The sequence below is a fragment of the Topomyia yanbarensis genome, chromosome 1 (assembly GCF_030247195.1).
Source record: "Topomyia yanbarensis strain Yona2022 chromosome 1, ASM3024719v1, whole genome shotgun sequence".
Classification (NCBI taxonomy): Eukaryota; Metazoa; Arthropoda; class Insecta; order Diptera; family Culicidae; genus Topomyia; species Topomyia yanbarensis.
In genome coordinates this window covers 34,238,292-34,261,437 of record NC_080670.1, presented here as the reverse complement: position 1 = coordinate 34,261,437, position 23,146 = coordinate 34,238,292, and the positions used below count along the sequence as shown (strand labels likewise).

The following is a 23,146-nucleotide window of genomic DNA, read 5'->3' as shown; positions in this document are numbered from 1 at the left end:
ACCAACCGTGTAGACAGCGAATTTGGAAACTGATGTCTCAGCGATGTGTTGTTTATTAATTTTCGTCGAAATGTTATCAGAATCTCAGTTATGAAACGTCACTTTTACTGATATCTCAGCGAAAAAAGTTGTTAGCCGATATCTCAGCTGTTGCGATTTCGGCAAAAGATGCAAAAAAGCTGAGATTCGGCAGAAAATATTAAGTGTGTACCAGGTCGGGATAGCTGGAATGCCTGCGCTACGCTCTCGAGACTAAAGTAGAGTTGAATGAGAAAGTAAAAAAAATAATTAAATACAGCCAATTTGCTTGGAAGCTAATGTGGCAGATTAATCCGAAGAGAATTGATCAATTAATTCATTTGATTTGAATAACAGTTTGTTGGAATTTTGCGAATCTTGGCACGGATCCGAGGAGGGTAAACATTTAGTCGGCAATTCAATTCATTGAGGAAATTCCACTGTCAACGTTTCGTTTCAATTTGGCAGAAACTAGTTAATTAAACAACACTGTTGGCTGCTATGAATAATATAAGAAGACAAGATTCAGTCGGAGTGGGGCAAGGAATGAGAGGTTTGAGTCTATATGCAAAATATAGTATCCGTTGCATAGGTACCGTTCGGAATCTCAAAACAAAGTGTGTTGCAGACTTTACAACTTTGACTAAAACGTAATGAAAGAATGAATGATAGGTAAGAAACATAGCAATCGAAAATGAACAAAATATTGCTGTAATTGAAAAATATAAAATATTCAAAATTCGATTCTATCTTGTCAATTTTACTGTAGTTCTTTTAACACCAACCTGTTCTGGTCCTTATTTTTCGTAGAACAAGCGGAAAAACATAAAAAAAATGTTATCAGTTTTCTGAAGTAATTTGGGAAAGTTAGGATTGGTTATTGGATTGAACATAAACGTCCACCAGCAAAACAAAAATAAAATTAATCGAAAGGGTGGGGGATAAGCTGCGCCGAAAACCTAACAACACTGGAAGCGAGCTTAGCATCAGTTCAACTTATCGATGCGGTAAACTTTTCCTACACAGAATGAAAAAGCGTAGGACAAGTCATCTACACATTTACACGGGCTGTTTCTTTCCGAATACACATTCCAGACGAACTCGGGCTTCAGAGATTCTTATGCTAATCAGTTCAATAGATTAAACCTATCAACTTTTAGAACATTTCTTTCTTCTAGTTTACAGTTTAGATTATTAAATAAAGCGCCACTTTGGAAACGTTCGCGTTCAGGAAACACAGCACCTACTGCAGTGGTTTTTTCAGCGTCCTGGGAATGGTGGTTGCTATCAGGCTCACAACTGGAAGGAAAGCGTAGAAACAAACATGCTATTAATGCTGCGGGAATGGAAACGAGTTTGAATATTAATATTAATATGACTGCTTGGCTCCCATTAGTGGACCAACAGCTTCCAATCTTTGTAACTTCTGTTGGCGCTGTTTGGTTAGTAAGTTTGTTAGTTTTGTTCATAATGATATATCGTACAGTTGTGGGTTGCGTTTTTAATGTATGCAATCCGTTCATACTGAAAATGAAATTTAGATAAATCAGCCGCGTTCTGCGTTCACTTTTGCATATCACTCTCTAAATCGCAAGGTTTTCCAAAATCCACTGCTATTATTCTTTGCATTTTTTATTTTTGACATTATTGCTTTTCCATTGCTTCCATTTTAGAATCAAGATTATTTTATTTTTGCTGATGTTCAATTCCCTTTACCATTTATTGTTTCCTAGTTTGTTATGAATGAGTATTTTTACATGCAGTCTTCGGCAATATTATGTAGTTTTGATAGCTACACATTTGTCTAGAACATAGCTTGCACGAAAAGTCATAATGAAAAAAGTTATATTAAAAAAACTAGATTTAAGGGGGTTGCCATAGAAAACGTCTTATTAATCGATAACCTCTAGTCCTACAAGCTCAAGTTCTTCAACAAAATTCTTCACTATGAGCATTTCTAAAACTTTGTCGAAGACACCAACTTTCTACCGCATCAGGATAAAAAGTTAATTTTTTTAGTTCGATCATAGTAAGCCATGCCTAATTTCAATTGTTGTCAGATTGTGGGGAATATTCATATGAACAATTCCTCCAAAGACACCCTGTGAATATATTCGATGGTTTGGCCGCTAGTGAATTAAATTCACGTTTTTGGCGTTTCCGACCACTGTGCAACGGCTTTACTTCTCTTCCGAAGGAAGACGTGACCACAGATTTTTTCACCTCAGAAAAATCTCAACGACCTCGGCTGGAATTGAACCCAGGCAAATTGGAATGGGTGGCGGTCACGCTTACCACTCAACCACCGGCGCCGTCAACCTTGCACAAGAGGTAAAATATCTGAAATAATAACTTGGACATGTACCAAAGATAAACTCAAGATAGAGTGGTCGGAGATTTCCCATGTACCATCAAAATATGACCCCTTGTTAACCTCGGTTCACAGTCAGAGTGACAGCTAAAAAAATCAAAGCGAAGCTTTGGGTAACACCATCGTCGATCTTTGCGTCGTATCTATGACAATATGTAGCGGTAAACATGTTACCCGAATTTTCAGCTGCCAAAAACAAACCTTGATGTACTTGTAGCTTTATATTTAGTGTATGGATAATTTGGTTGTTATTATCACTAATGTGGATAATTCCTAGATAATTAGAATGTCTATAACGACTGCTATATGTTCCATCATGTTTCATGGAATCTTGTACCATGGCTTCGCACTATATTTTGTATGGGAATCAAATAAAGGTTCAATTCAGCGTATTTTTTCAACTGCAGCGTACATTACCCGTTTAAGATACGAAACGATCTGCAACAGTTCTGGTTATCCCATGTCCGGAAAAATCCATTCAGTTGCACTGTTTATTCAGTCTAGCCAGTTCACTGCATTTTGCGTGACGATTCGATACCATGTTCACATACTGCCCAAGAACTTTTTCAACTGTTTGAGTTGTAACCATAGTATTTTGTAGACGCATTTAAATAATTATCGACGCCGTCGACGCCTATTAACGAGGGGGCAGCAAAAGCATACTATTATTAAGTTCACCGGTTCACGGCTACTGAACCATCTTTTCTGAATATTTTGTATGGGACATTGTAATCTTGAGTTTATCTTTGCATGTACTACGAATAACTAGTTGATAATGAAATGAGTTATTATAATACCTAAATAATAACAAAACCTTTTCAACCTTCCAATAACAAAATTCACTGTATGGAGGTAACACTGGAATATTTTTTTTTATTTCGATTATAGAGGTTTTAACCTTAAGGTCATTCGTCTCTTCGGGTTAGAAAAATCTCTTATGAAAAATTTCTAACCCTATGTGCGGGGTCGGGACTCGAACGCAGGTGCGCTGCGTACAAGGCAATAGATTTACCAACTACGCTACGCCCACCCCATAAATACTGGAATACATGAATAATACTAAAATATAGTTTTATACCTCATTGAGGTATTAAGCAGGTATTGAAAAATGTTTCTTCAATACCTGCTTAATACTTGAATAAGGTAATAATAATCAATTAATACCAGGTTTTGGTATGATACCAGAAAATAGTATGCTCTGGTTATTGGCCAGCTATTTTCTCCTGGTCGAGTAAGGTCGCAACTGCAGATCACTTTCCATATCACAAGCTTCTTCAAGATGTCTTATTATTCTTTTTTGATTGTTTTCTTTTTTATACTGTTTGCGTATATTTCGTCTATTATTATTTTTAATGTTGTAACGTCTGGAACCTCTATTTTTACTAGTTTAATTTTATCTATTTTTTCTCTGATTATAGTCTGGGAATTAAGTCGTTTATTTGTTCATTACACAGGGTTTTCTTTATTAAATTTTCTATATTTTCAATGATTTTGCTATTTTGGCATTTTTATCTATTAATTTTTTTTGTGTTTTTATTTCTTACTTTCATGTTATTTTTAGTATTTGGGTGTCATTTTTATTTTAATTATAGAGATTTTAACCTTATTCGCCTCTTGTGGAAAAATCTCTAACCCTATGTGCGTAGTGAGGAATCGAGCCCACGTGAGCTGCGTACATGGCAATCGATATACCAACTACGGTATGCCCGTCACCTATTTGGGTGTTGCATTATTTATGGAATTTCTACTATTAACTATAGAATAGTTATTCTATTCTACTATTAACTATAGAATAGTTAAATTCTCGCCATTATGATAGTACGTGTTCTTCTTTTTAATTGATAGCCTAACAGCTTTACTATAAGAACTCTCCATTCTACTAACTGCCTATTACCCCTTTATTTATGCTTTTCTGCTGTCAATTTTTCTTACATTTTTATACTTCTTAGATTTCTTTTTGTCGCGTTCCCAATTTTTTTAATTTTATTTAATGTTCTTTTTCATGGTTTCGATTTTTTTAATCTTTTCGTTTTTTGTAATTTTTTTCTATTTCCATGGTTTATTTATTTGTTCCGATTTTTCTAAATGATTAAATTGAGTTTTTTTTTGCTTTTTTGCCATCTTTGTTATTTTATTTGTTACTATATTTTTTACTCCTTTCTTATTCTTTTGTACTATTTTGTTCAGTTTGTTAAATTTTCATTTGGTTCTTCCTTATTCAGTTTTGTCAATTTTCCTATTCATTATAGTAAAATATTTTTGAAACATATTTTTTTTACTTTTATGTATTTTTGCTCCCCTTTTTGATGGTCTACCTACCTGTACCCCATTCACTGGATAGCCTTTTATTGCTGTGATTGTTTTTATTTCTATTTATTTTTCTTTTCTATATTCTCTATGTTGCTGTATTTATTGTTTCATTAATAATTTATTTTTTCTTTCACTGTTTATCTCTTTCGTTTATTTTCATCAGTGTTATATTTTTGAATCAATTCATTTTGGATATTTTTATCAATTCGATTTATTCTTCGAGGCTATTTTATCTTCTCCTTTTTTATTCTAATCTTTTTTTTAATTCTTTGTCTCTTCAGAATCTGACACTTCGCAAAGGTTACAATCAAGTGCCAGATTTCGAGAGACGTAGCCGATACGAAAGATTTTTCTATAATAGTTAGGTTTTGTGTCCTTCGCGCATATATTTATTTTTAACCATTTTTTTCTCTTCATAGAGAGAAGTATATCATATGGTTTGTTTTCATATTTCTTATATGATTTAACTATTTGTTCTATTTTCTTAACTTTTTTTTCTCAATACTTTGCTTTATTTTTTCCAATTGTTTTCCTATTTTGTTTTAATTTTTATTGTTTACTCTTATAAAAGTTATTATAATTTCAATAGTAATAACTTCTCTACTTTGTGTTATTTTTCGTTGCTTGTTTTTTTCATTCTACGTATTCTTTATTTTCTATTAATTTTGGCACTTCTTTCTAATATTTATGTTGTATGTTTCTTTTAGTATTTTCTGCTCTTTTTAATTTTGATGATATTTGTAATTTTGATAGTGCCATACCCAACAAGCGCTGCCCTGAAGTATATGTAACTCCTACCATTTCTTTTACTCGCTGATCTGAATAATTCTAATCATGAGAAACGTCAGGATGGCAGGCTAGCGACATCAAATATTTTCTCTTTCAATAATTCATATTACATTTCCTCCCGCTTCACCCGGTAACCTAATGCATTACATCTATATCACAGACAATACTCGTTTGCTACCTTTTTCGTTGGACTATAACAAGTATCTCACATTTTTTTAATTTTTTTTGATTTTGTTATTCCATTTTGCATTTATTAAATTTTTCTTACTTCTATTGGTTTTTTAATTCTACTTTTTATTTGTTGTAATTTTACTATTTCTGCGCTTTATTGTTAGTGTATTTTTTTTTAATTTTTTTTTTATTTTTTTTTTATCCAACCTTTTTTCAATATGTTTTTATAATGTCTGTTAAATTTATTTTAACCATTCTTTTATTTCGATTTTATTTTAATTTGATCTATTCCTTCTATTTATAATTTTTGTTTTCTCTATTTTGTTAAATTTCTTGTTATTTTCTTTCTCCTTTTTGTATCTCTTTTTTCATCTTTTACTATTTATATAATTCTTGTCTCTTTATTTTTTAGTATTTTATTATCACAATTTTTGCTATTTTGAAAGTCCGGCTTGGTGCACCCAATTTAATTGCTGTTTTTTTAATAAAACGTTTTAAATTTTTTATTAACACTATATTTTCGTTTTTCCTGTATGTTTTATTCTTAATTTTTTTATTTTTATTGGAATTATTTATATTAGGGTCATTTCACGCGAAGTGATCAAAAAAAGATGCAAACTTGAAATCGACTTTCACGGATTTGAACAAAATTTGGAGGAATTGTTCATCTAGGGCCAATATATAAAAACCCAAGTTTTTGTGTCAATTGAACTCCCCCTCGGGTCATGGGAGCACCCCCCGTTTTGGAAAATTGCCAAAACCCTTGATTTTCTTTTGATCATAACTCCGGTTCTATTTACTCTAGAATCAAACCACAAGATGGCTTTTGAAGAAAATTGTTCAAGGAGTCTATAAAAAATATTATTTTTTGCCGACAATGTTGCCAACTATGCAATTTTTCAGTTAAATATTAAAAGTTAATTTTTTGAAATTTTATTCAATATTTTTCAATCTCGAACATAGGTTCTTCTCTTATTCGTTCTTTGTATGCTATTCAATATGTAGTTGATTTTTTCGTTTATTTCATTTCATTTTATTTTCTCAATCTATTCATTATTTTTTTCCGTTTCTATTTCTGCTTTTTTACTGATCTTTTTTCAGTTTTATTTTGCTAGTGCTAATATTTACTAATTAAGTTTTGTATTTTTTGTGTTTCGAATTCATCTCGTCAGTAACTAGTACCATCTGGGTGTCTAGTTAGATGATGTATCTGAACTAGTACCCAAATTAGCACTAGTTAGACACAAAAAATTCCAAACAGTTCACACGACATATGTGAACGCCTAAAGCCACATGTCCCGAGTGATGTCCCGGGAAGCAAATATAGCTCTGGTTTGCTGACGAGAAAGCGAAGACGAACTCTTGTCTTTTGGTTCAAGAAACCAAACGCCTGGTATTATGCAATAAAAATTGGACTAAACCGTTTTGCGCGTTAAGGGCACAAGACCTAATTTTAATTAAGTTTTGTATTTTTACATTTCTTATAAAAGAAATGTATAGAATTCGCTCAAACTTTCAAGATTTTTTCCGAGGCCCGGAGGGCCGAGTCTTATATACCAATCGACTCAGCTCGACGATTTGGGACAATGTCTGTGTGTGTGTGTCTGTGTGTGTGTATGTAACGGACAAATTCTCATTCGTGTTTCTCAGTAATGGCTGAACCGATCTTATCCAAACCAATTTTAAATGAAAGAACTAAAAAACAGTATGAACGCTATTAATTTGTTTTTGATTCTGATGTTTAGTTTTCAAGATATGAATATTTGAATGCTTAAAAATGGCGTTTTTTGCAGTTTTTTTAAATTATCTGCCGAAATTGACTACACAGATTAACAATTTATATGTTTTTAGACAGCTTTAACGAATACCTTTCGAACAAGCTATAGATTGTTGAAATCGGACTATTATCAAAAGAGATATTTATCATTAAATGCGGACGAAAGATTTTTATCATTTCCCATTGCCAGAAATATGACCAAAAACATGTAATCTATTATTAACGCCAAAACGGCTTATTTTAGGTCAATAGTATCTTCGGAGAATTTACTGGAGGTAATATGCCCTTTCTTTTGGTATTATGCTTTTGCTGATTAATCCCCCTATGAGTGAGATATTTTCACAAATTTTCTTGGAAGTGATTATATCGAAATGATGCCTTCAGCAAATTTGTAGCTCTTACTTTTGCGAATAACTTTACTGAAGATTTCAAATATCTATTTTGAATACTTTAAAAGTTATGGCTTGTTGTTTGTTGATTACTCTTTGTCGCCTATATGTTGTTCAATATAGTAATAATCCATTGAAATAAGCTAAACATTATTTCGATAAAACGAATTTTGTATTTCATTTTACTATCTACAACCGCTAGAAATAATCACCGAACACTTCCAAGTTGTCTGGAAGGAACTTGATAACTTACCAGGACAAAAATGTTCATTTGTGCGAACCTTCTGACTGCAATTTTTCTAACTTATAACCATCGGATCGATCTGAAACATATCGGAAAATGAAAAGCGAAATAAATAACTCCAAGCAACGGCGTAGCCAAGAGAAGGTTTTGGGGTTTAACACCATACAACCCCTCCCCCCCCCACCACACAAAAAAAAATTATTGGATTGAAGTTGAAAATTTATTGATGCAGACTGATTTAATTCAATATTACAATAACAACTATCTGATCCGTAGATTGATAACCTGTTGTTGTAAACGTCATGAGGACTTTTGATAAATTGTCGGAATGGGGTCATGAAATGTAACTGATCTATTGGTCGTGATTTCACAGTTGTCTAATAGCATCAATATCAAATTCCTGCCTGAAAACATTCCAATAGAAAATTCCAGCGTTCTGTAATCAATCATAATCCTCAGATTTATTTTCAAATTGAGCTCGTTTTTGTAGAAATGTACTGTAATAAGGGTCTTTATTTAATAGGAAGCGAAGTTAAAATTGATTTAATGTCTATGAAACATAGAACTGCTCACCAAAAAAATGCATAACTTTCAACATTTGCTAAAAATGTTTTTGCCTTCCTCATCCACTCTAAAATTCGTCAATCTAATCCTGACCCGGAGAGCCGAGTGTCATATGATCGACTGAGTTCGTCGAGATCGGGAAATATCTGTGTGTGTATGTATGTGTATGTGGAAAAAATGTGACCTCTGTTTCTCAGAGATAGCTAGACCGATTTGCACAAAGCTAGTCTCAAATGAAAGGTACAACCTTCCCATCGGCTGCTATTGAATTTTTTATTGATTGGACTTCCGGTTCCGGAATTACGAGTTGAAGAGTGCAATCACACAGCAAATTCCCATATAAACTGAAATGAAAAAATTTCAAAATCAAATTTGTATTTTTGATGCCAAATGACTTTAAAATGCATGAAACATTGAGATGTTTGACAAAAATTGACTTCTTTGGACTTTGGTACATTTCTGCCTTTCTCATATAGAAAGGTTATGCAATCACTCTAAAAATCGACAATCATACCGGCCCGGAGGGAGTATGCAGTGAGGGGTTGCTACTTTAAAATTAAAACTAGTTTAAAATTTCTTAACAAGTTCAAAATTTTCGGCAGGACCTGGACCTCCCGGATCTTTTTCCATGATCCGCCGCTGGTTTCAAGTGATGTTTCAGTATCACATAGTATTTCAAGATCGTGGCTGTCGATCCATTGTATATATGTGCAAATCGTACTGAACATGTAATATTCTTTTCCACCATTGTATTGAACATTGAACGCATCATTTGATAAAATTATTTTGACGGTATATCGTCCAAGAAGTATTTATGGTGAATTTTCTCAGGTTAATATTCATGACTACAATAAAGTCTCTACAAATTCGCTAAAGACACGAACTCTGTTACTATTTTCTGAATAAATAATTCTGCATAATTTTAAAACTTCAAAAATTACGATTTCGGAATTATGCCGTTTGGACAGTAAGATCGATTTTCACCAAACCCCCACCAAACCGAATTTCTGGCTACGCCGCTGATTTCAAGTAAGTAGAAACAAAGTCGTTCTACACTCGTTCACAAGAAACTTTTTCCAATGCTGAATATCTATTATAATACATTGAAACCCCGATTTTATCAGCCAAATATGAACATATGTTTGATGGGCAGACAAACAAGACTGAATTCGAGTAAATCCTTTCTTGTTTTCCTTATCATGAAGATGGAAATATGCAAAAATAAAAAGTTCATCATAATCAGAAATAGTTATCAGACTACATCAAGGGACAGGAAGAATATTTTAACAGCTTCAGTTTATTAAAAAGAAAAAAAAATTGCCCGATTTAGTCAATGTCCCCATTTTGTCAGCCTAAAATACACCATGAGACTGATAAAAATGGGTCTTTATTGTATGTATTATTCACTGTGTTTCACATTAATAGGTACATTTCATTTTTGGGGATTTTTTATTGTATCGAACTACAACAATTTTTAGGTAATTTTCAAGGGGTTATTTTATAGACTTCTTCCAAAATTTCTCGAACCTATTCCAATTAATTGGTATACTTAAGGGTTTATATGTTGCAGATAGAGAAAATACTGAAATTTTCAGCTTTTTCCTACACAATATTACGAAAGCTTATTAAACAATTTTTCCTAATAAGTTTGTGAAAATTATAAACTATTTGAATTTTTTTTAATAGTTTAATTTTTTATTTAACCGTGATTTTTTAATAAATAGTGACCATCGCTTCACAACGTAGTCTATTTTTCATGGCTTGCGGTGAGCACGATCTCTCGAATTGCTGAACTGAAAATTATGGAATAGAAATTAATTTTTAGTATTCTTTACAGATTTAACTCGCCGCGCAGATAGCTTTGAATTAGACCCGCTGGTGCCCTAAGACGATTTCGCTAGATTTTCAGAGCACTGTGCACCCAGTGCATTAACGCAAGTGACGGAAGGTTATCGAAAAGATTCGTGAAAATGAAAAATTCAGTAATGATTTTCCCAAACAATTCGTTTTCGAGAGGTTTTCATTTGTTCTTTGGCATTAGGATTAGCGATAATAATTCAAATCAAGGATACTACTGGGAAGTCACCTTTAGAAAAAGTCGATGTCGAAGTAAAATTTGGAACTATGCACGCATGCACTTCAGAGTTAGCGTGATATCAGGAGCTGCAATTTCATTTCAACGCTTTTATGTGAAAAGGGCGATACGTACAAATGTAAACATAAGGCTTTTTCATACATGCGAATGAGGGTTTTGAAACACAACAAATTAACCTAAAAATTTGGATTCTACGATATTGCTTTCTTAAACTACAGCAAAAAATACAACGGGCGAAACTGTATTTTTGTTTGTTTATTTAAAGTTTTACCCTCCACGCTCCATGCAAACAAACAGGGCGAAACTGTTTTTTTTTCTTCGTATTGTTTTAGGATTATCAAGCTGATACCAGCTGTAAATAGTAACAATGATCGCTATTGAAAAAACCCGGACGAAATCGGTGGTGTAAGACGGTAGTTATTGTAAAAAACGTAAGGGCGATACTTCAATGTTGATAGGTGGGCCAAAGGGGCGATACTATCATTTTGTCGATTTAGGGTAGACGTGCCCTTATTCATCTCATTAGTCACGATGTCGCACTATTTCGCTGATAGCTCGGCTTAAACTGATTGGATTGCGTTTAAATAGGTATCAACATCTTTGCTTCGTTCTTAAGAAGCAGATCAATAAAAAATCTGGCTTGGAAAATGTAAAATACTCGCATTAGAGCGAAGCGAAAAGTCGAGTACAACGCACCCTTTTTCATCCTACCATTTGAGCTAATGCGAAGAATAGAGATAGCAGACACTGCTCTAACTAATGTGTTCAAATGGGTGGGATGAGTAGAGGTGCTAAGATGAATTAGGGCACAGTAACCCTATATAGCAAAAATAAATTTTAATTTAATAATTTCAAATACTTTATGAAGTTTTGGGTTTCGATCACTGAATCATGCAATCTAGGATGCAAAAAACACAATAGTTCTTAAATAGGAAATAAAACCAAGTCTGGAAATATTCACTGTTGATTTTCTTTGAATGGTATTACTGCTAGTATCGCCCTTTTCAAGAAAAAGCGTTGATTTCTTAGTTCTCAGTCGCGTTGGAAATTTGAGTAAAGTATAAGCTTCAAATCGATTCAAAAAAAATTTCGATTTTTTTGGCTCAGTACAATATATAACCCCTTTAGGAAAATTCAGTTTTCCCACCACAATTTAGATATTTTATTAACAGAGCAGTAACAATAATTCGTTTGTATGTCTATTTTATGGGTCATTTTTTCGCTTTCCCATTGATTTGGTTTGAGATTTCTAGCACTGATGTTGTCCTATGCTGATTTGAGCGATTCTCTGAGTCCTGCCACTATCCCATGTAGTATGTGTATTCAAAAACATCCCAAAGCATCAAGTTCTAAATGTTCTCAAACGATATAATATCCGAAGAGAGTGATGAAAGTTATAAGAAATGTCTCATCACACTGTTAGGTGGATTAAAAGCGTTTTTGTGTTTCGAATTCATCTCGTCAGTAACTAGCACCATCTGGGTGTCTAGTTAGACGATGTATCTGAACTAGTACCCAAATTAGCACTAGTTAGACACAAAAAATTCCAAACAGTTCACACGACATATGTGAACGCCTAAAGCCACATGTCCCGAGTGATGTCCCGGGAAGCAAATATAGCTCTGGTTTGCTGACGAGAAAGCGAAGACGAACTCTTGTCTTTTGGTTCAAGAAACCAAACGCCTGGTATTTTATTGCATAATATTTACTATTTTTTCTATACTGATTCTTTTTCATTTAATGTTTTCTCACTTTTTTAGATACTTATTTTGACATTAAAAATGTCTTACTCCACTATCTGGGGCTAGGTGTCATTCTAAAATCTAAACTATCTCCCATGTAACGAAACTATGTAAGGTTTGCACGCTTATAACTCCGATATTACTAGATGGATTTTAATCATTCATACACCAACCGATTCAGAAACACCTAACTTAAATATTGGTAATAATTTAATATCTCCCCAATAAAAGTAGACTTTTGGAAATTGGTAAAATTAAAAAGTTCACAAAAAACGGGAAAAATACCATTCGTGAGGCAGATTTCTCAGACACAGCCGTCAAAAGAGGGCAGCTTAGTTGCTCAATGAAACACGAAAAGTCATAAATAGAAGCAACGCATGTCCGTTTAAATCAGTTGTTGCTCTTATCCCACACGAGTAACGTCGTCTCCGGGCGATGCAATAAGCGCTATCGATTTTCGGTAACGTTGGCATTTGCACACACTCGCACCTAAGTGACTAAACCATATACGGTTAGTTTATAAATAGAGGTGACGCGTACCAGTTTGAATCAGTTTTTGTTCTTATGTCGAACGGGTAAGATCATGGCTGCAGCGTCTGGGCACTACAATAAGCGGTAGACGCTATGCATTTTCGGCAGCGGTGGCCGTGTGCGGATTTGTCGGGTACCAGCATGGTGTCACAGAATGATTTGCAAAGTGGGTGGGCGGGGTGGTTTGGATTTAATTCAATACGGTGTGTGCTGCTTAAGAGCGTTGCGTTTGAAAAAAATATATTTATTTTTATGCATGCGTGTGCGTTGTAACTTGTTAATCCATGTTTACGGCGCTTTGTAGCTGCGTAGGGTAAAGAGCCAATTGGTTTTCATGTTTCATATTTCGGTTATATGTATTTTATCAGTAAGGCATCTGACAACGTGCTTCTGTAGTTATTGCACTGTTCAGCAGCGTAGTATTTTATATAGGAGAGTACACTCAGGTTTTTTACGCGGATTTTGAAATTTACGCGGTTTTCATTAACGCGTTTTTTTTTAAATTTACGCGGTTTTCATTTACACGGCCTGTATCCCCTGCGTGAAAAATCTGAGTGTAATTGCATCGGAAACAATCACATTCCCAGCAGAACTTTTTGTTTTCTAATTTCAAACACTTTTGTTTCGTACTGCACACAACGGAAAATTTTAAAACAGAACTTACCGTCCCAGCAGCAGTTGAAGCGGGTGTTCTTTTTCGATTCAAATTCAAGCCATGTCTTAAGCGTTACTGGACTTAAAATTGTTTTCCCAGTTTAACCAGTCAGAATATCTGTCCTACCCCTAAAACACAGTTCTAATTGCGTTTTAAGGTATACAACAAATACGGTTGGGTATACTAATTTAAATTTTAAAATAAATCTGTTTTAAATTATGAAACAAACCGCTGTACTGAAGATATAATTATGTCAGTCCTATTACCACATAAAACACCTATATAACATGAAACGCTGCAGAATTGGTTTAATAATACAATGTTTACACTACAGAGTTATAACACGTTTTAATAATTAGCAACAAGAAAAATGTCACCAAGATAGCATAAAAACCCGTTTTAACTGGTAGTGCGAACGTTGCATAACAATGTAATTTATCAAATAATTTCATTTTTCTACCACTAATCGATCAAGAAACTTACACTTAAGATTGTTTACTTAAGTTCATTAGTACATTATTGAAAATTTAAATGGAAAATGAAATTTCATATTTTATGGAGAATCTGTATATTTCCGTTGGCGGGCGTGGGTTTCCTCATCACAGCTCTCAATATGGAACTTTTCTTTTGAATATATTTTCTGGACAGACCAGCCTATTTTTACTAGATGGATCAGCCAAATAATGCCAAACACCTAGTGAGATACTTGATTAATTAATAGATTACCGTTAAAAGACCTTCAATAAATTATGTTTTAATGGGGAGGGTATATAGCAAGTTGTAACATATGAAAACAGGCGAGTGAACAAGAGCGTGTGTCAATATGTGTGATAGATAAAAAAGCTATATTTTTAATGTCACCGTGGTCGTGTCCTGTACACAACCCTTTAATTTTTTCTATTTCACAGCCTGATTCAAATTTCTAGTTTTTCTCAGTTAGTGTTGGCGCCCTCTATGCGGTAACAGGTAGAACTAAATTTTCTAACCAAAACATAAGTCGTTTTACTTACTATAATTCTTGTAAACATACTATTCAGCTAAATCTTACCATTATTTCACAAAAATGGATAGTTCGCGGGACTCGAGTACTGATACACAACCATGCACTGTTAGACCCATGCAAAACTGGCTCAGACATCACTTTGTTCAAAGTTTAATAACTTCTTTTAATAAAGCCGGATTGACTAGCAGTCTTCGACAAAGTTGTAGACAATGAAATTATCTTTCTTATTTTCACTTACAGTGATAATTGTTAATAATTGTTGAAAAATCCCATATAAACTTTAAGCACGTTGGTCCGGTAGCTAGACTTGACCGATTTGCTTCAAATTTGGTGCAAGTACTTCTGGTGGGACTATAAATCGACTCAGGGGTGGGCCGATTGAGTTTTCAAAAATTCATTTTTTTCTGGCCAGTCTAATGCCCATCCTCTTCAACAGTTTTTTAAAATTATTGAATTCTTTCTAGTTTACCGTTTTTTTTAATTCTTGTCTTTCTTGTTTTTTTTATGCTATTTTAGCTAATTTGATAGACCAGTTCCGTATAGCCCATTAAATCGCCTTAGAGTATATGTACCCTCCGTTCTATTCATTGATCTGAAACTTGCCAATAACGAAGAATTGCATTTAAGCGACATAATTCTTCATTTTCCTATTTTTTCTTTTATCTTTAGTTTCTTTGTTTTTCTTTATTTCTTGGACGAAATGCTTTATTTTTCGATTTTTGATACGTTCACATTTATTTGTTATATTATTCTGTATATTTTATTTTTAGTTAGCTTTTATAGTTTTTGTGTTGAACTTCTTTTACATTTTCTTTTCGTGTATTGAGTTTTGCCTTTCTTCGCTATTTGGTGTTCTATTTCGTTTCATTCTACCTAAGTATTGTTTTTATTTTTAGTTTCAATATTTTTCTGTTTTGTTTTTATTTCTATTTTGCCACTTTTTTAAGCAATACCTTTTTTATATTCCCTATGTTCCTCAACTTTCTATGTTATATGACCCTTATTCTTCTTCTTTTTATTTTTTATGCAACTTTATATAATTCAAAGCATCCTTCATTCTACTCAAAAATCTGATTAGTTCCAATTACGAGAAACGGCGACATCAGATTTTTTTTGTTCATTTACATTTTTTTTTTACTTTATTTCATATCCAGTACTACTTTTTCTGTATTGTGTTTTTTATATTCTTTCATTTAAATTCAATTTTTTACTTTTATCTTGTATTACTTTTATTCTTCTATCCGTCTTCCTTGGTTTTTCAGCTTCGACTATTATTTTCTTTTTATTTGTTCTGTTTTTTTCATTTTTTTACTTTTTATTGATTTTTGTATGGGTTTAACTTTTTAAAAACTTTGTTTGCTTTCTCCTTCTTTTATTTACATTATCTCATTTTTGGATTTGTTATGTTTCTAATTATCGTTATTTTTGTATATTCATTATGTATTTTTTGTTATTTTTGCGATTTTGATTGTTCGGCTACTCCGGCGTAAAGCGCAATTGATAGCCCAACAAGCCTCGCCCTTAGGTATCTGTCACTCTAAGCACCCATTCATTCTACTCACCGATCTGAATAATTCCAATCATCAGGAACGGCGGCCAGCAGCCCAGCGACATCAGATAGGGAAACAGCAGATTACCGATGATGGACCCGGTCCGCCCGAACATCATCGTCAGTGAAACGACCATCGTCCTGTGCCAAAAATGGGGGAATGTGTAAAGAACAGAATACAAATTAAAAACCGTATTTATGGTGGCGGCTGGTGCTTTCGACGGAACGTTACCGCATCGACGTGGGAAACATGGCCACAACGGACCCAACCAGAGCCGTCGAACCGATGCTGGCGATTGTGATGTACGCCGAGGACAGGGCCAGGATGCTCAGCGAGCTTTTGGCCCAGTACAGCGATAGACCGCAGGTGCCTGATGCCAGCAGACCGTACACTGTTTGGGGGGAGGCGAGGTGAAAGATCATAATGAATTCAGTTGCAACGCGGCGCAGTTTCTAGAATTGTTACTCTCTTGCCGAAATTAGCCCGGTGGAGATTGAAGGTAGCACGTTATGTTAGTAAGGGATGCATTTTTTGGAGTGATGATTGTCGTAATTTTTTGTCTAGCGGAGTTGAATGAAGGTTTTATATGGACTTTACAGCAAGAACTCATGTGGCAAACTTCCAAGCAATCCTTTCATTTCGTCTGTTTGTGAGAAAACTAATTCAGTTTTCATGATTTGTATCTACTGTAGCTCGTGACCGTTCATACAAATTGCATTGTTGTGAGAGATGTAATGTTAGCTGAAATTAGTTGCATGCTGACCTGGAAGACATTAGCTCACCTAAAATATTCCGGTTGCCGATGGTATTAATCATTACCGTGGTGATCAGATAAGCACAAACGCCAACCATGCCAATGATTAATGAATTCAGGTACATGCTGCCCTCGGTCGTCTGAAATAGTCACCAGCATAATCATCGTTTGTATAGTAAGTAATACACATTCATTAATTTATTCATACCGCTTCGCACAGAACAACGTCGTCCATGTTGAGAGCATCAAAGTCAGTCCGATGAATCTCTTGGGGGTCTGCTTGGTGGGCACCGACCGCCGCGCCACCATGCAGGCTGTTCGATTTGTTCACTTTGTAAGCCAACATGTCACACAGGGTCGCATCCGTCGGGAAACTCGGGTCCGGATCCTGCTCGTACTCATCGATGATGGTAAACAACTGTGGCACCCACAGGCGGAAGGTGTTGAGTCTGTATGAAAGGATGGACGAAACATAATTCTCGATGGCTCCATTACAAACCACAAAACGAATAGCCGGAATAGCTTTGTACTTTTAAACACACAAACTACTACGCGTTTCCATCACATCGAGCTGTATACCCTGTTTTAATTGTGTGGTATATTGATTTTCCCCGTAGAGACGAAATGATCCGGAATTAGAGTTCCTGATTTTATGATATCATTCATATGCAATCGTCAGAAAGGCACCAAAAGATTTCCTAGAATTGTTTTCGTTCCAACTCATCGCGAGGCATCGTTCCAATTAACTTCTCCACCCCACCTTCTGATTCAAATTCAAAGTCCACGAAATGCGATACAACATAATTAAAGGGCTATTCCGGCTGCTGCTGCAAATGACTACTTGAAACAAGTTTAATCTCTAATGACAGAGCAGAACTTTCTTGCAAATAATATGAGATGTAATGTTCCTCCAAGCTCTTCTCGGTTCGTGTCGGGATAAAGACATCCAACTTACCCGAACAGGATTCCAAACTGAATGCTGTAAGCTAGCAGTGAATTTCTAAGATGTGGCTTCCGGAACATCGCTAAGATTTGCTGCATCCCCGTTCGCAATCCACTCAAACTCGAGCCGGTCGTGTTCTCGTCGCACTTTGCTTCCGCTCCGTCGACTAACGTTTCATCCACCAGTTCCTTAATCTGTGAAAGAGGAATAACAAATCCGCACCATTATTAGGCTACGAAGGGCAAAAGGGAAAGCTACCGGGTCAGCTTACCGGATACTCGATGTGGCTGCCTCCGGTGTTGAGTGAGTACAACGACTGAAACACGGTCATCGCTTGCTGGTTGCGTCCTTTGGACATCAGAAATTTGGGGCTCTCCGGCAGGAAAATGACACAGGTGCCGCTCAGCAAACTGGGCAGGCAGCACACAGCCAGAAAGATCTGCCACGAGTGGATCACTATCCGAAGGGGTGGAAAGGGATTGCAAAAAAGTTAGTTTGTAGACGGCAAAAAACGATTCGATTCGACATTTGGTCTGCATTATTTTTACGCTTGCATAATTTCATTTTGAAAGTTTCATCAGAGAACGAACAAAATTATTGATTTGGCGACAGATTTCCAATAGATTACCTTCTCTGAATTAGTTCGATGGTCTTTCACCTCTACAGTCAAAACAAATAGGAAACGTGTGCCTAGGATGAAAGTTTGATTTCGTTTAAATCGGTACTAACAATACTCATAAATTATTTTATTTTGCGTTTTTATTGTCTTCATAGAATAAAGCTAGAACCCACATTTCAGTCTGAAAAAGTATATTAAAATAGTTGAAAGCAACCAGAAGTCATAAACCGAGCCACTCAAACGTAGCTGGAGTTGTTTGCATAACGAGTTTCATAGAGGGAAATCAATTCTCGTGATGTAACCGATCTTTAGACAACCCATTCGACAATCGTCCCCCTGGCAACAGTTTTTCTCTGATTCTCGTTTATTTATACCGCTTCTACTTTCACGCTAGTCCCTGGAAAAACCGGATCATTGAGATGGAAACAAGTTTTAAATTATTTATAGCCATGCAGCGTACAGATTTTGCTTGTGATTTGAGCGTTTGATGATTGGGTGCCCCCATTACCGGAAACAGAGGTCTGTGAGGATTTTTAAGCTTATCGCAGAATATGCTTCGATTTCACTGCCATTAAAACTTTTTATTCGATCAAATATTATGTTAAGCTGACGTTCGAAGCACTACATCCAAAACGAATCTATGGGCGCGAAAATACATCTGTTTTTTTTTTCGCTCTCGAACTGTGAGCGTAAAGCTCCCAAATGATGCGTTAGTGTTCAACCAACACAGAAGAATACATACTTCTGACGTTGCAACAAAGGGAAACAAATTTGATTTTCGCGCTATCTGCTTAGTGAGTTTGGAAATATGCTCACATATTTTGTAACTAATTCTATGGAATGTACAATTAGTGCAAATAACGGAAATAATGGATTATGTGAAATCAGTAACCATCAGCGCCATGATTGGTCCGTACTACTTGAACGAGCTAGCTGGCGTTGTTCGCATGGTCCTTGTGTCGCCAAATTAACTACGACGCACGTATAAGGCATGGCCCAGAAGAAAACTTCATCATCAGTCACTATTCGTCGGCTTTTGCTAGCGCAACCAAGACGTGTTACTTCTTCGCTCTTCTTTGCCATAGTTTCTTATCTCGTTCGTCCGTATACAGACGCCGTGAAAGAACCATTAGTTTCGAGTGCAGGTCGGCTTGAGCTCACGAAGAAAAATAAGATGGGACGGTATCGTCCAACGCATCTACACAAGATGCGAGGAATAATCTCCTACAGAGCAACCAGCACACGTTGCTACCAGAGGAGAATGGAAGCGGTGAAATCGTCGCACATAGGGAGCGGAGTCGCTCGCTTTTCACACCCGTTAACCCTTTCATGCCCAACTTTTTTCTAATGCATGTAGGGTTTCAAAACTATTTTTTCTTGAGAACGGTGAGGTCAAGAAACTCAGAAAACCTTTTTTCATAAAGGTAGGTCCTTCCATGGCAGTGCTAGAAGCTGCTCAATTTTTACCTTCCAATGCTCACTACAATTCTCCCAGAAAATTTACAATAGTCCAACTGCGTGGAAAACGTAGCCAAAAATAATCTAAATTGATAAGTTTTATCAGTTTTCACTAATATTGCCACTTACCAAAGTTATATGAAAAATTCATTTTCCGTCGTCAACGTAAACTGTCCCTGGCAGCACTGCTCCATCGGAGTTCAATCAGACTAATTGCAATAACTTCAGTTCTAGAGCTGATCCTTGTAACTGTTCACACTCAAATGAAAGCCAATAGTCACATTTATTAGCCTTACTTGTTTTCGTGAGCAAATCTTGCTTCAATCAAAAGTTATAGCTGCTTAAAAACGTTGTTGTCCACAAACAACATGGGCATGAATGGGTTAAAGACATCGCCAAGCTCAAAGCTGAGTAAGAAAAGCAGGGGTATAAGCCATGTTTCATGTAAATTCCAGTTTGGAATTTGAACATTTCAAAACACCAGCGGAGTGGAATTCTGGCCGATAAAGTTAAGCCGGAATTCTGTTTGGTTAGTATTCCGACTCCAGTTACACAATCGTTTCTGATTAGAATCGGTTGTGTTACTGGAGTCGGAATACTAATTAGAACTAATCAGCATTCCGGCTCAGTTTCCGGATGTACTTTCTGGGTACATTCTGGATTTGCCGTCAGCCAAGCCACTGAAGGTGGTTTTAGGGACCATTCATAAATTACGTAACGCAAAAATTACCCAAAATTGACTCCCCTTTCCCCACATGTATCAAACTGTCACAAATTTCGACCCCCCCCCCCCGTCCTCTATTATATAATAAATTTCTTGAAAAAAAAATTTCTTCGGTGAAAATATGTTACGTTGCGATCTTGCTTACTCTTCCTCCTCCTTATGTCACAACTTGTCGTACCCTCTCCCCCCCAAAAGCGTTATCTAATTTATGAATGGTTCCATACATAGATTGCCTACTTTCAATGCGGCAGCAGTGAAGACTGAGTTCGTAAATCTTGGTTTAAAACCGGTAGCTGCCCCGATCAGAATACAATAACAAGATTATAACAGAACACAATTTTTGTAACATGTCGTGTTATAAATTAAGTCTCGATAGTAGTTAAAATAACACAAATTTATAACAAGTAACAATGCGAGATATAGTTTTGAAAGATTTCTGTTATGTGTTTCTGATCGGGAGATTACCCGAATCTTTGACAAAAGGTCGATAGACAAAAGGTCGAACGGACAAAAGGTCGAAAGTACAAAAGGTCGAAAATACAAAAGGTTGAGAGGGCAAATGGTCGAAAGACAAAATGTCGAAGGACAAAAGGTCAGGTAAATTTAAAGTCTAAACCAAATTTTTAGCCCTTCAATTTTTTTTTTTTTGAAAAAATAACCTTCAAGGAACAGAAAATCAAATATTACAGCTAAAATATTCATAAATAAAACTAAAGGATTGGCAAAGTTCAAACAAAGGTGAATTTGTATTTTTTTAAACATCATTTAAGCCTAGAAAAATAGTTTGTAATATATTTAGAATTCATTGTATATTATAATGAAACAAAAAAAAAGTTCAACAATATTATGTATAGAATTAAAAATGTCGAATACCAATCATAGTTCATCATTTTTAAAGCAGGAGAGTAATTGTTGTAATGCAAGTAATATTCCAATACTAATTTGTGTATAATTGATTGCGACAGGCGATTCGAATATGAAATCGCAAACCATTATTGGGAAAGGAATATAATTAGCAGATCACTCATCATATAACAAACAGCTCATGTTATAAAGAAGGAATGGAATTGTCTATTGGACCTTTTGTCTTTCGACATTTTGTCCCTAAACCCAATGACACGTCAGGTTGATGCAATGTACAGCAGCTTCTTCGACCACTTGTTCTTGATTCAAAGGCAGCCAACTATCACTGCTCTAAAAGCCTTCGGGACCTGGTCCGAGTCATCGTGTCGTGGAAGCCGTATCGATCACAGCACTATGATGTTATTCAGGTCACGAACTGCCTGAGATTTTAGCACAGCACAAAAAAATTGCTACGGGAACCCGCGGTGTGACCGATACGCAAAGGATCATACTATTGCGACATGCGATCAAACCGATTCATCGGCATCCGTCAGAAGGCGCCAGTGAACAACCATACCAGTTATCGTCGAAATATTCGTCGGCATTCCCTCTTCGCAGCAGCCCAGTATTCCGCGTTGTAGCCGCGCCGAACAGTATCGAATCTGGAGGCCCTTTCCCACAACAGCCAACGAGTATCCAACGGTCAGACACGTTTCACGGCTCAGCTTCGCTTCAGTGCTGCAGCTGCACTGGGGTTGTCGGCTGCTTTTGACGAATTGTATCAAGAACAACTGGTCAAAGAAGCCACTGCTACTGTATATCAACCTGACGTGACATTGGGTAAACGGTTTAGGGTCAAAATGTCGAAAGACAAAAGGTCGAATAGACAAAAAGTCGAAAGTCAAATGGTCGAAAGACAAAAGGTCTAAAGGACAAAAGGTCCAAAAGGACAATAGGTCGAAAGTATCCAATATTGAAAGGCATTAAACGTAAGGGATAATTTTTTACGCAGTTTCTTATTCTTTCGCATTCCATTCCTTCTTTATAACATGAGCTGTCTTTAAGCAACTAGTGATTTTGGTGCCCGAGGTCATCGTCATTCTGCGTTCGCGCCGAACTGAACAGCTGAACTGAACGTGGTGGCTACCAACCTCGCAAAGAAAAAGTGAAAAACGTTAACATCGCAAATTGGAACTGCTTGTTTGACGAGGATTAAGTATATTGAGCAATGCAAAATTCTCAAACCGGAAAAATTTTGGGATCAAATTGTTTGGCATAAGTCCAATCCAGCAACAAGTTGGCGCTAGGTAGACACTAAAATCCAAAAAGTCAAACATCTTGCATGAACGATAAACAACTGGCTAGTACCTGGTAGTTTCTCGATAGTAAGCACAGCGGTTCTGTTCGCCGACGAGTAATGTGAACTGAAACCGCCTTTTCATCGGCAAACAGAACCATCAACAAATGCAACAGACTCGTCCGGTCCTTGTATCCGCTGATATGTGGAACATCTAAAACAAGCGCCAAAAATCAAATAGGTGCCTACAAATAATATGCCCTGCCTTCGCTTATGCAGTACCCGTATGGAGGCATTGT

At 35.8% G+C, this 23,146-nt stretch overlaps 1 protein-coding gene across 2 annotated transcripts in view; it reads right to left on the bottom strand.

Annotated features, from left to right (window-relative positions):
* Window positions 1-1,119: 1,119 nt before the first annotated feature.
* The window catches only part of LOC131677341 (synaptic vesicle glycoprotein 2B-like), a 55,301-nt gene continuing 33,274 nt past the window's right edge, over window positions 1,120-23,146 (bottom strand). For both annotated transcript variants that reach the window (XM_058957087.1, XM_058957088.1), the window contains exons 5-11: window positions 18,178-18,362; window positions 17,919-18,100; window positions 17,172-17,412; window positions 16,992-17,103; window positions 16,441-16,600; window positions 16,222-16,349; window positions 1,120-1,317 (exon numbers count right to left, since the gene is read on the bottom strand). In XM_058957087.1, coding sequence (XP_058813070.1) covers window positions 1,262-1,317; window positions 16,222-16,349; window positions 16,441-16,600; window positions 16,992-17,103; window positions 17,172-17,412; window positions 17,919-18,100; window positions 18,178-18,362 — 1,064 coding nt within the window. In that variant the 3' untranslated portion in view covers window positions 1,120-1,261. The remainder of the gene's footprint in view (window positions 1,318-16,221; window positions 16,350-16,440; window positions 16,601-16,991; window positions 17,104-17,171; window positions 17,413-17,918; window positions 18,101-18,177; window positions 18,363-23,146) is intronic.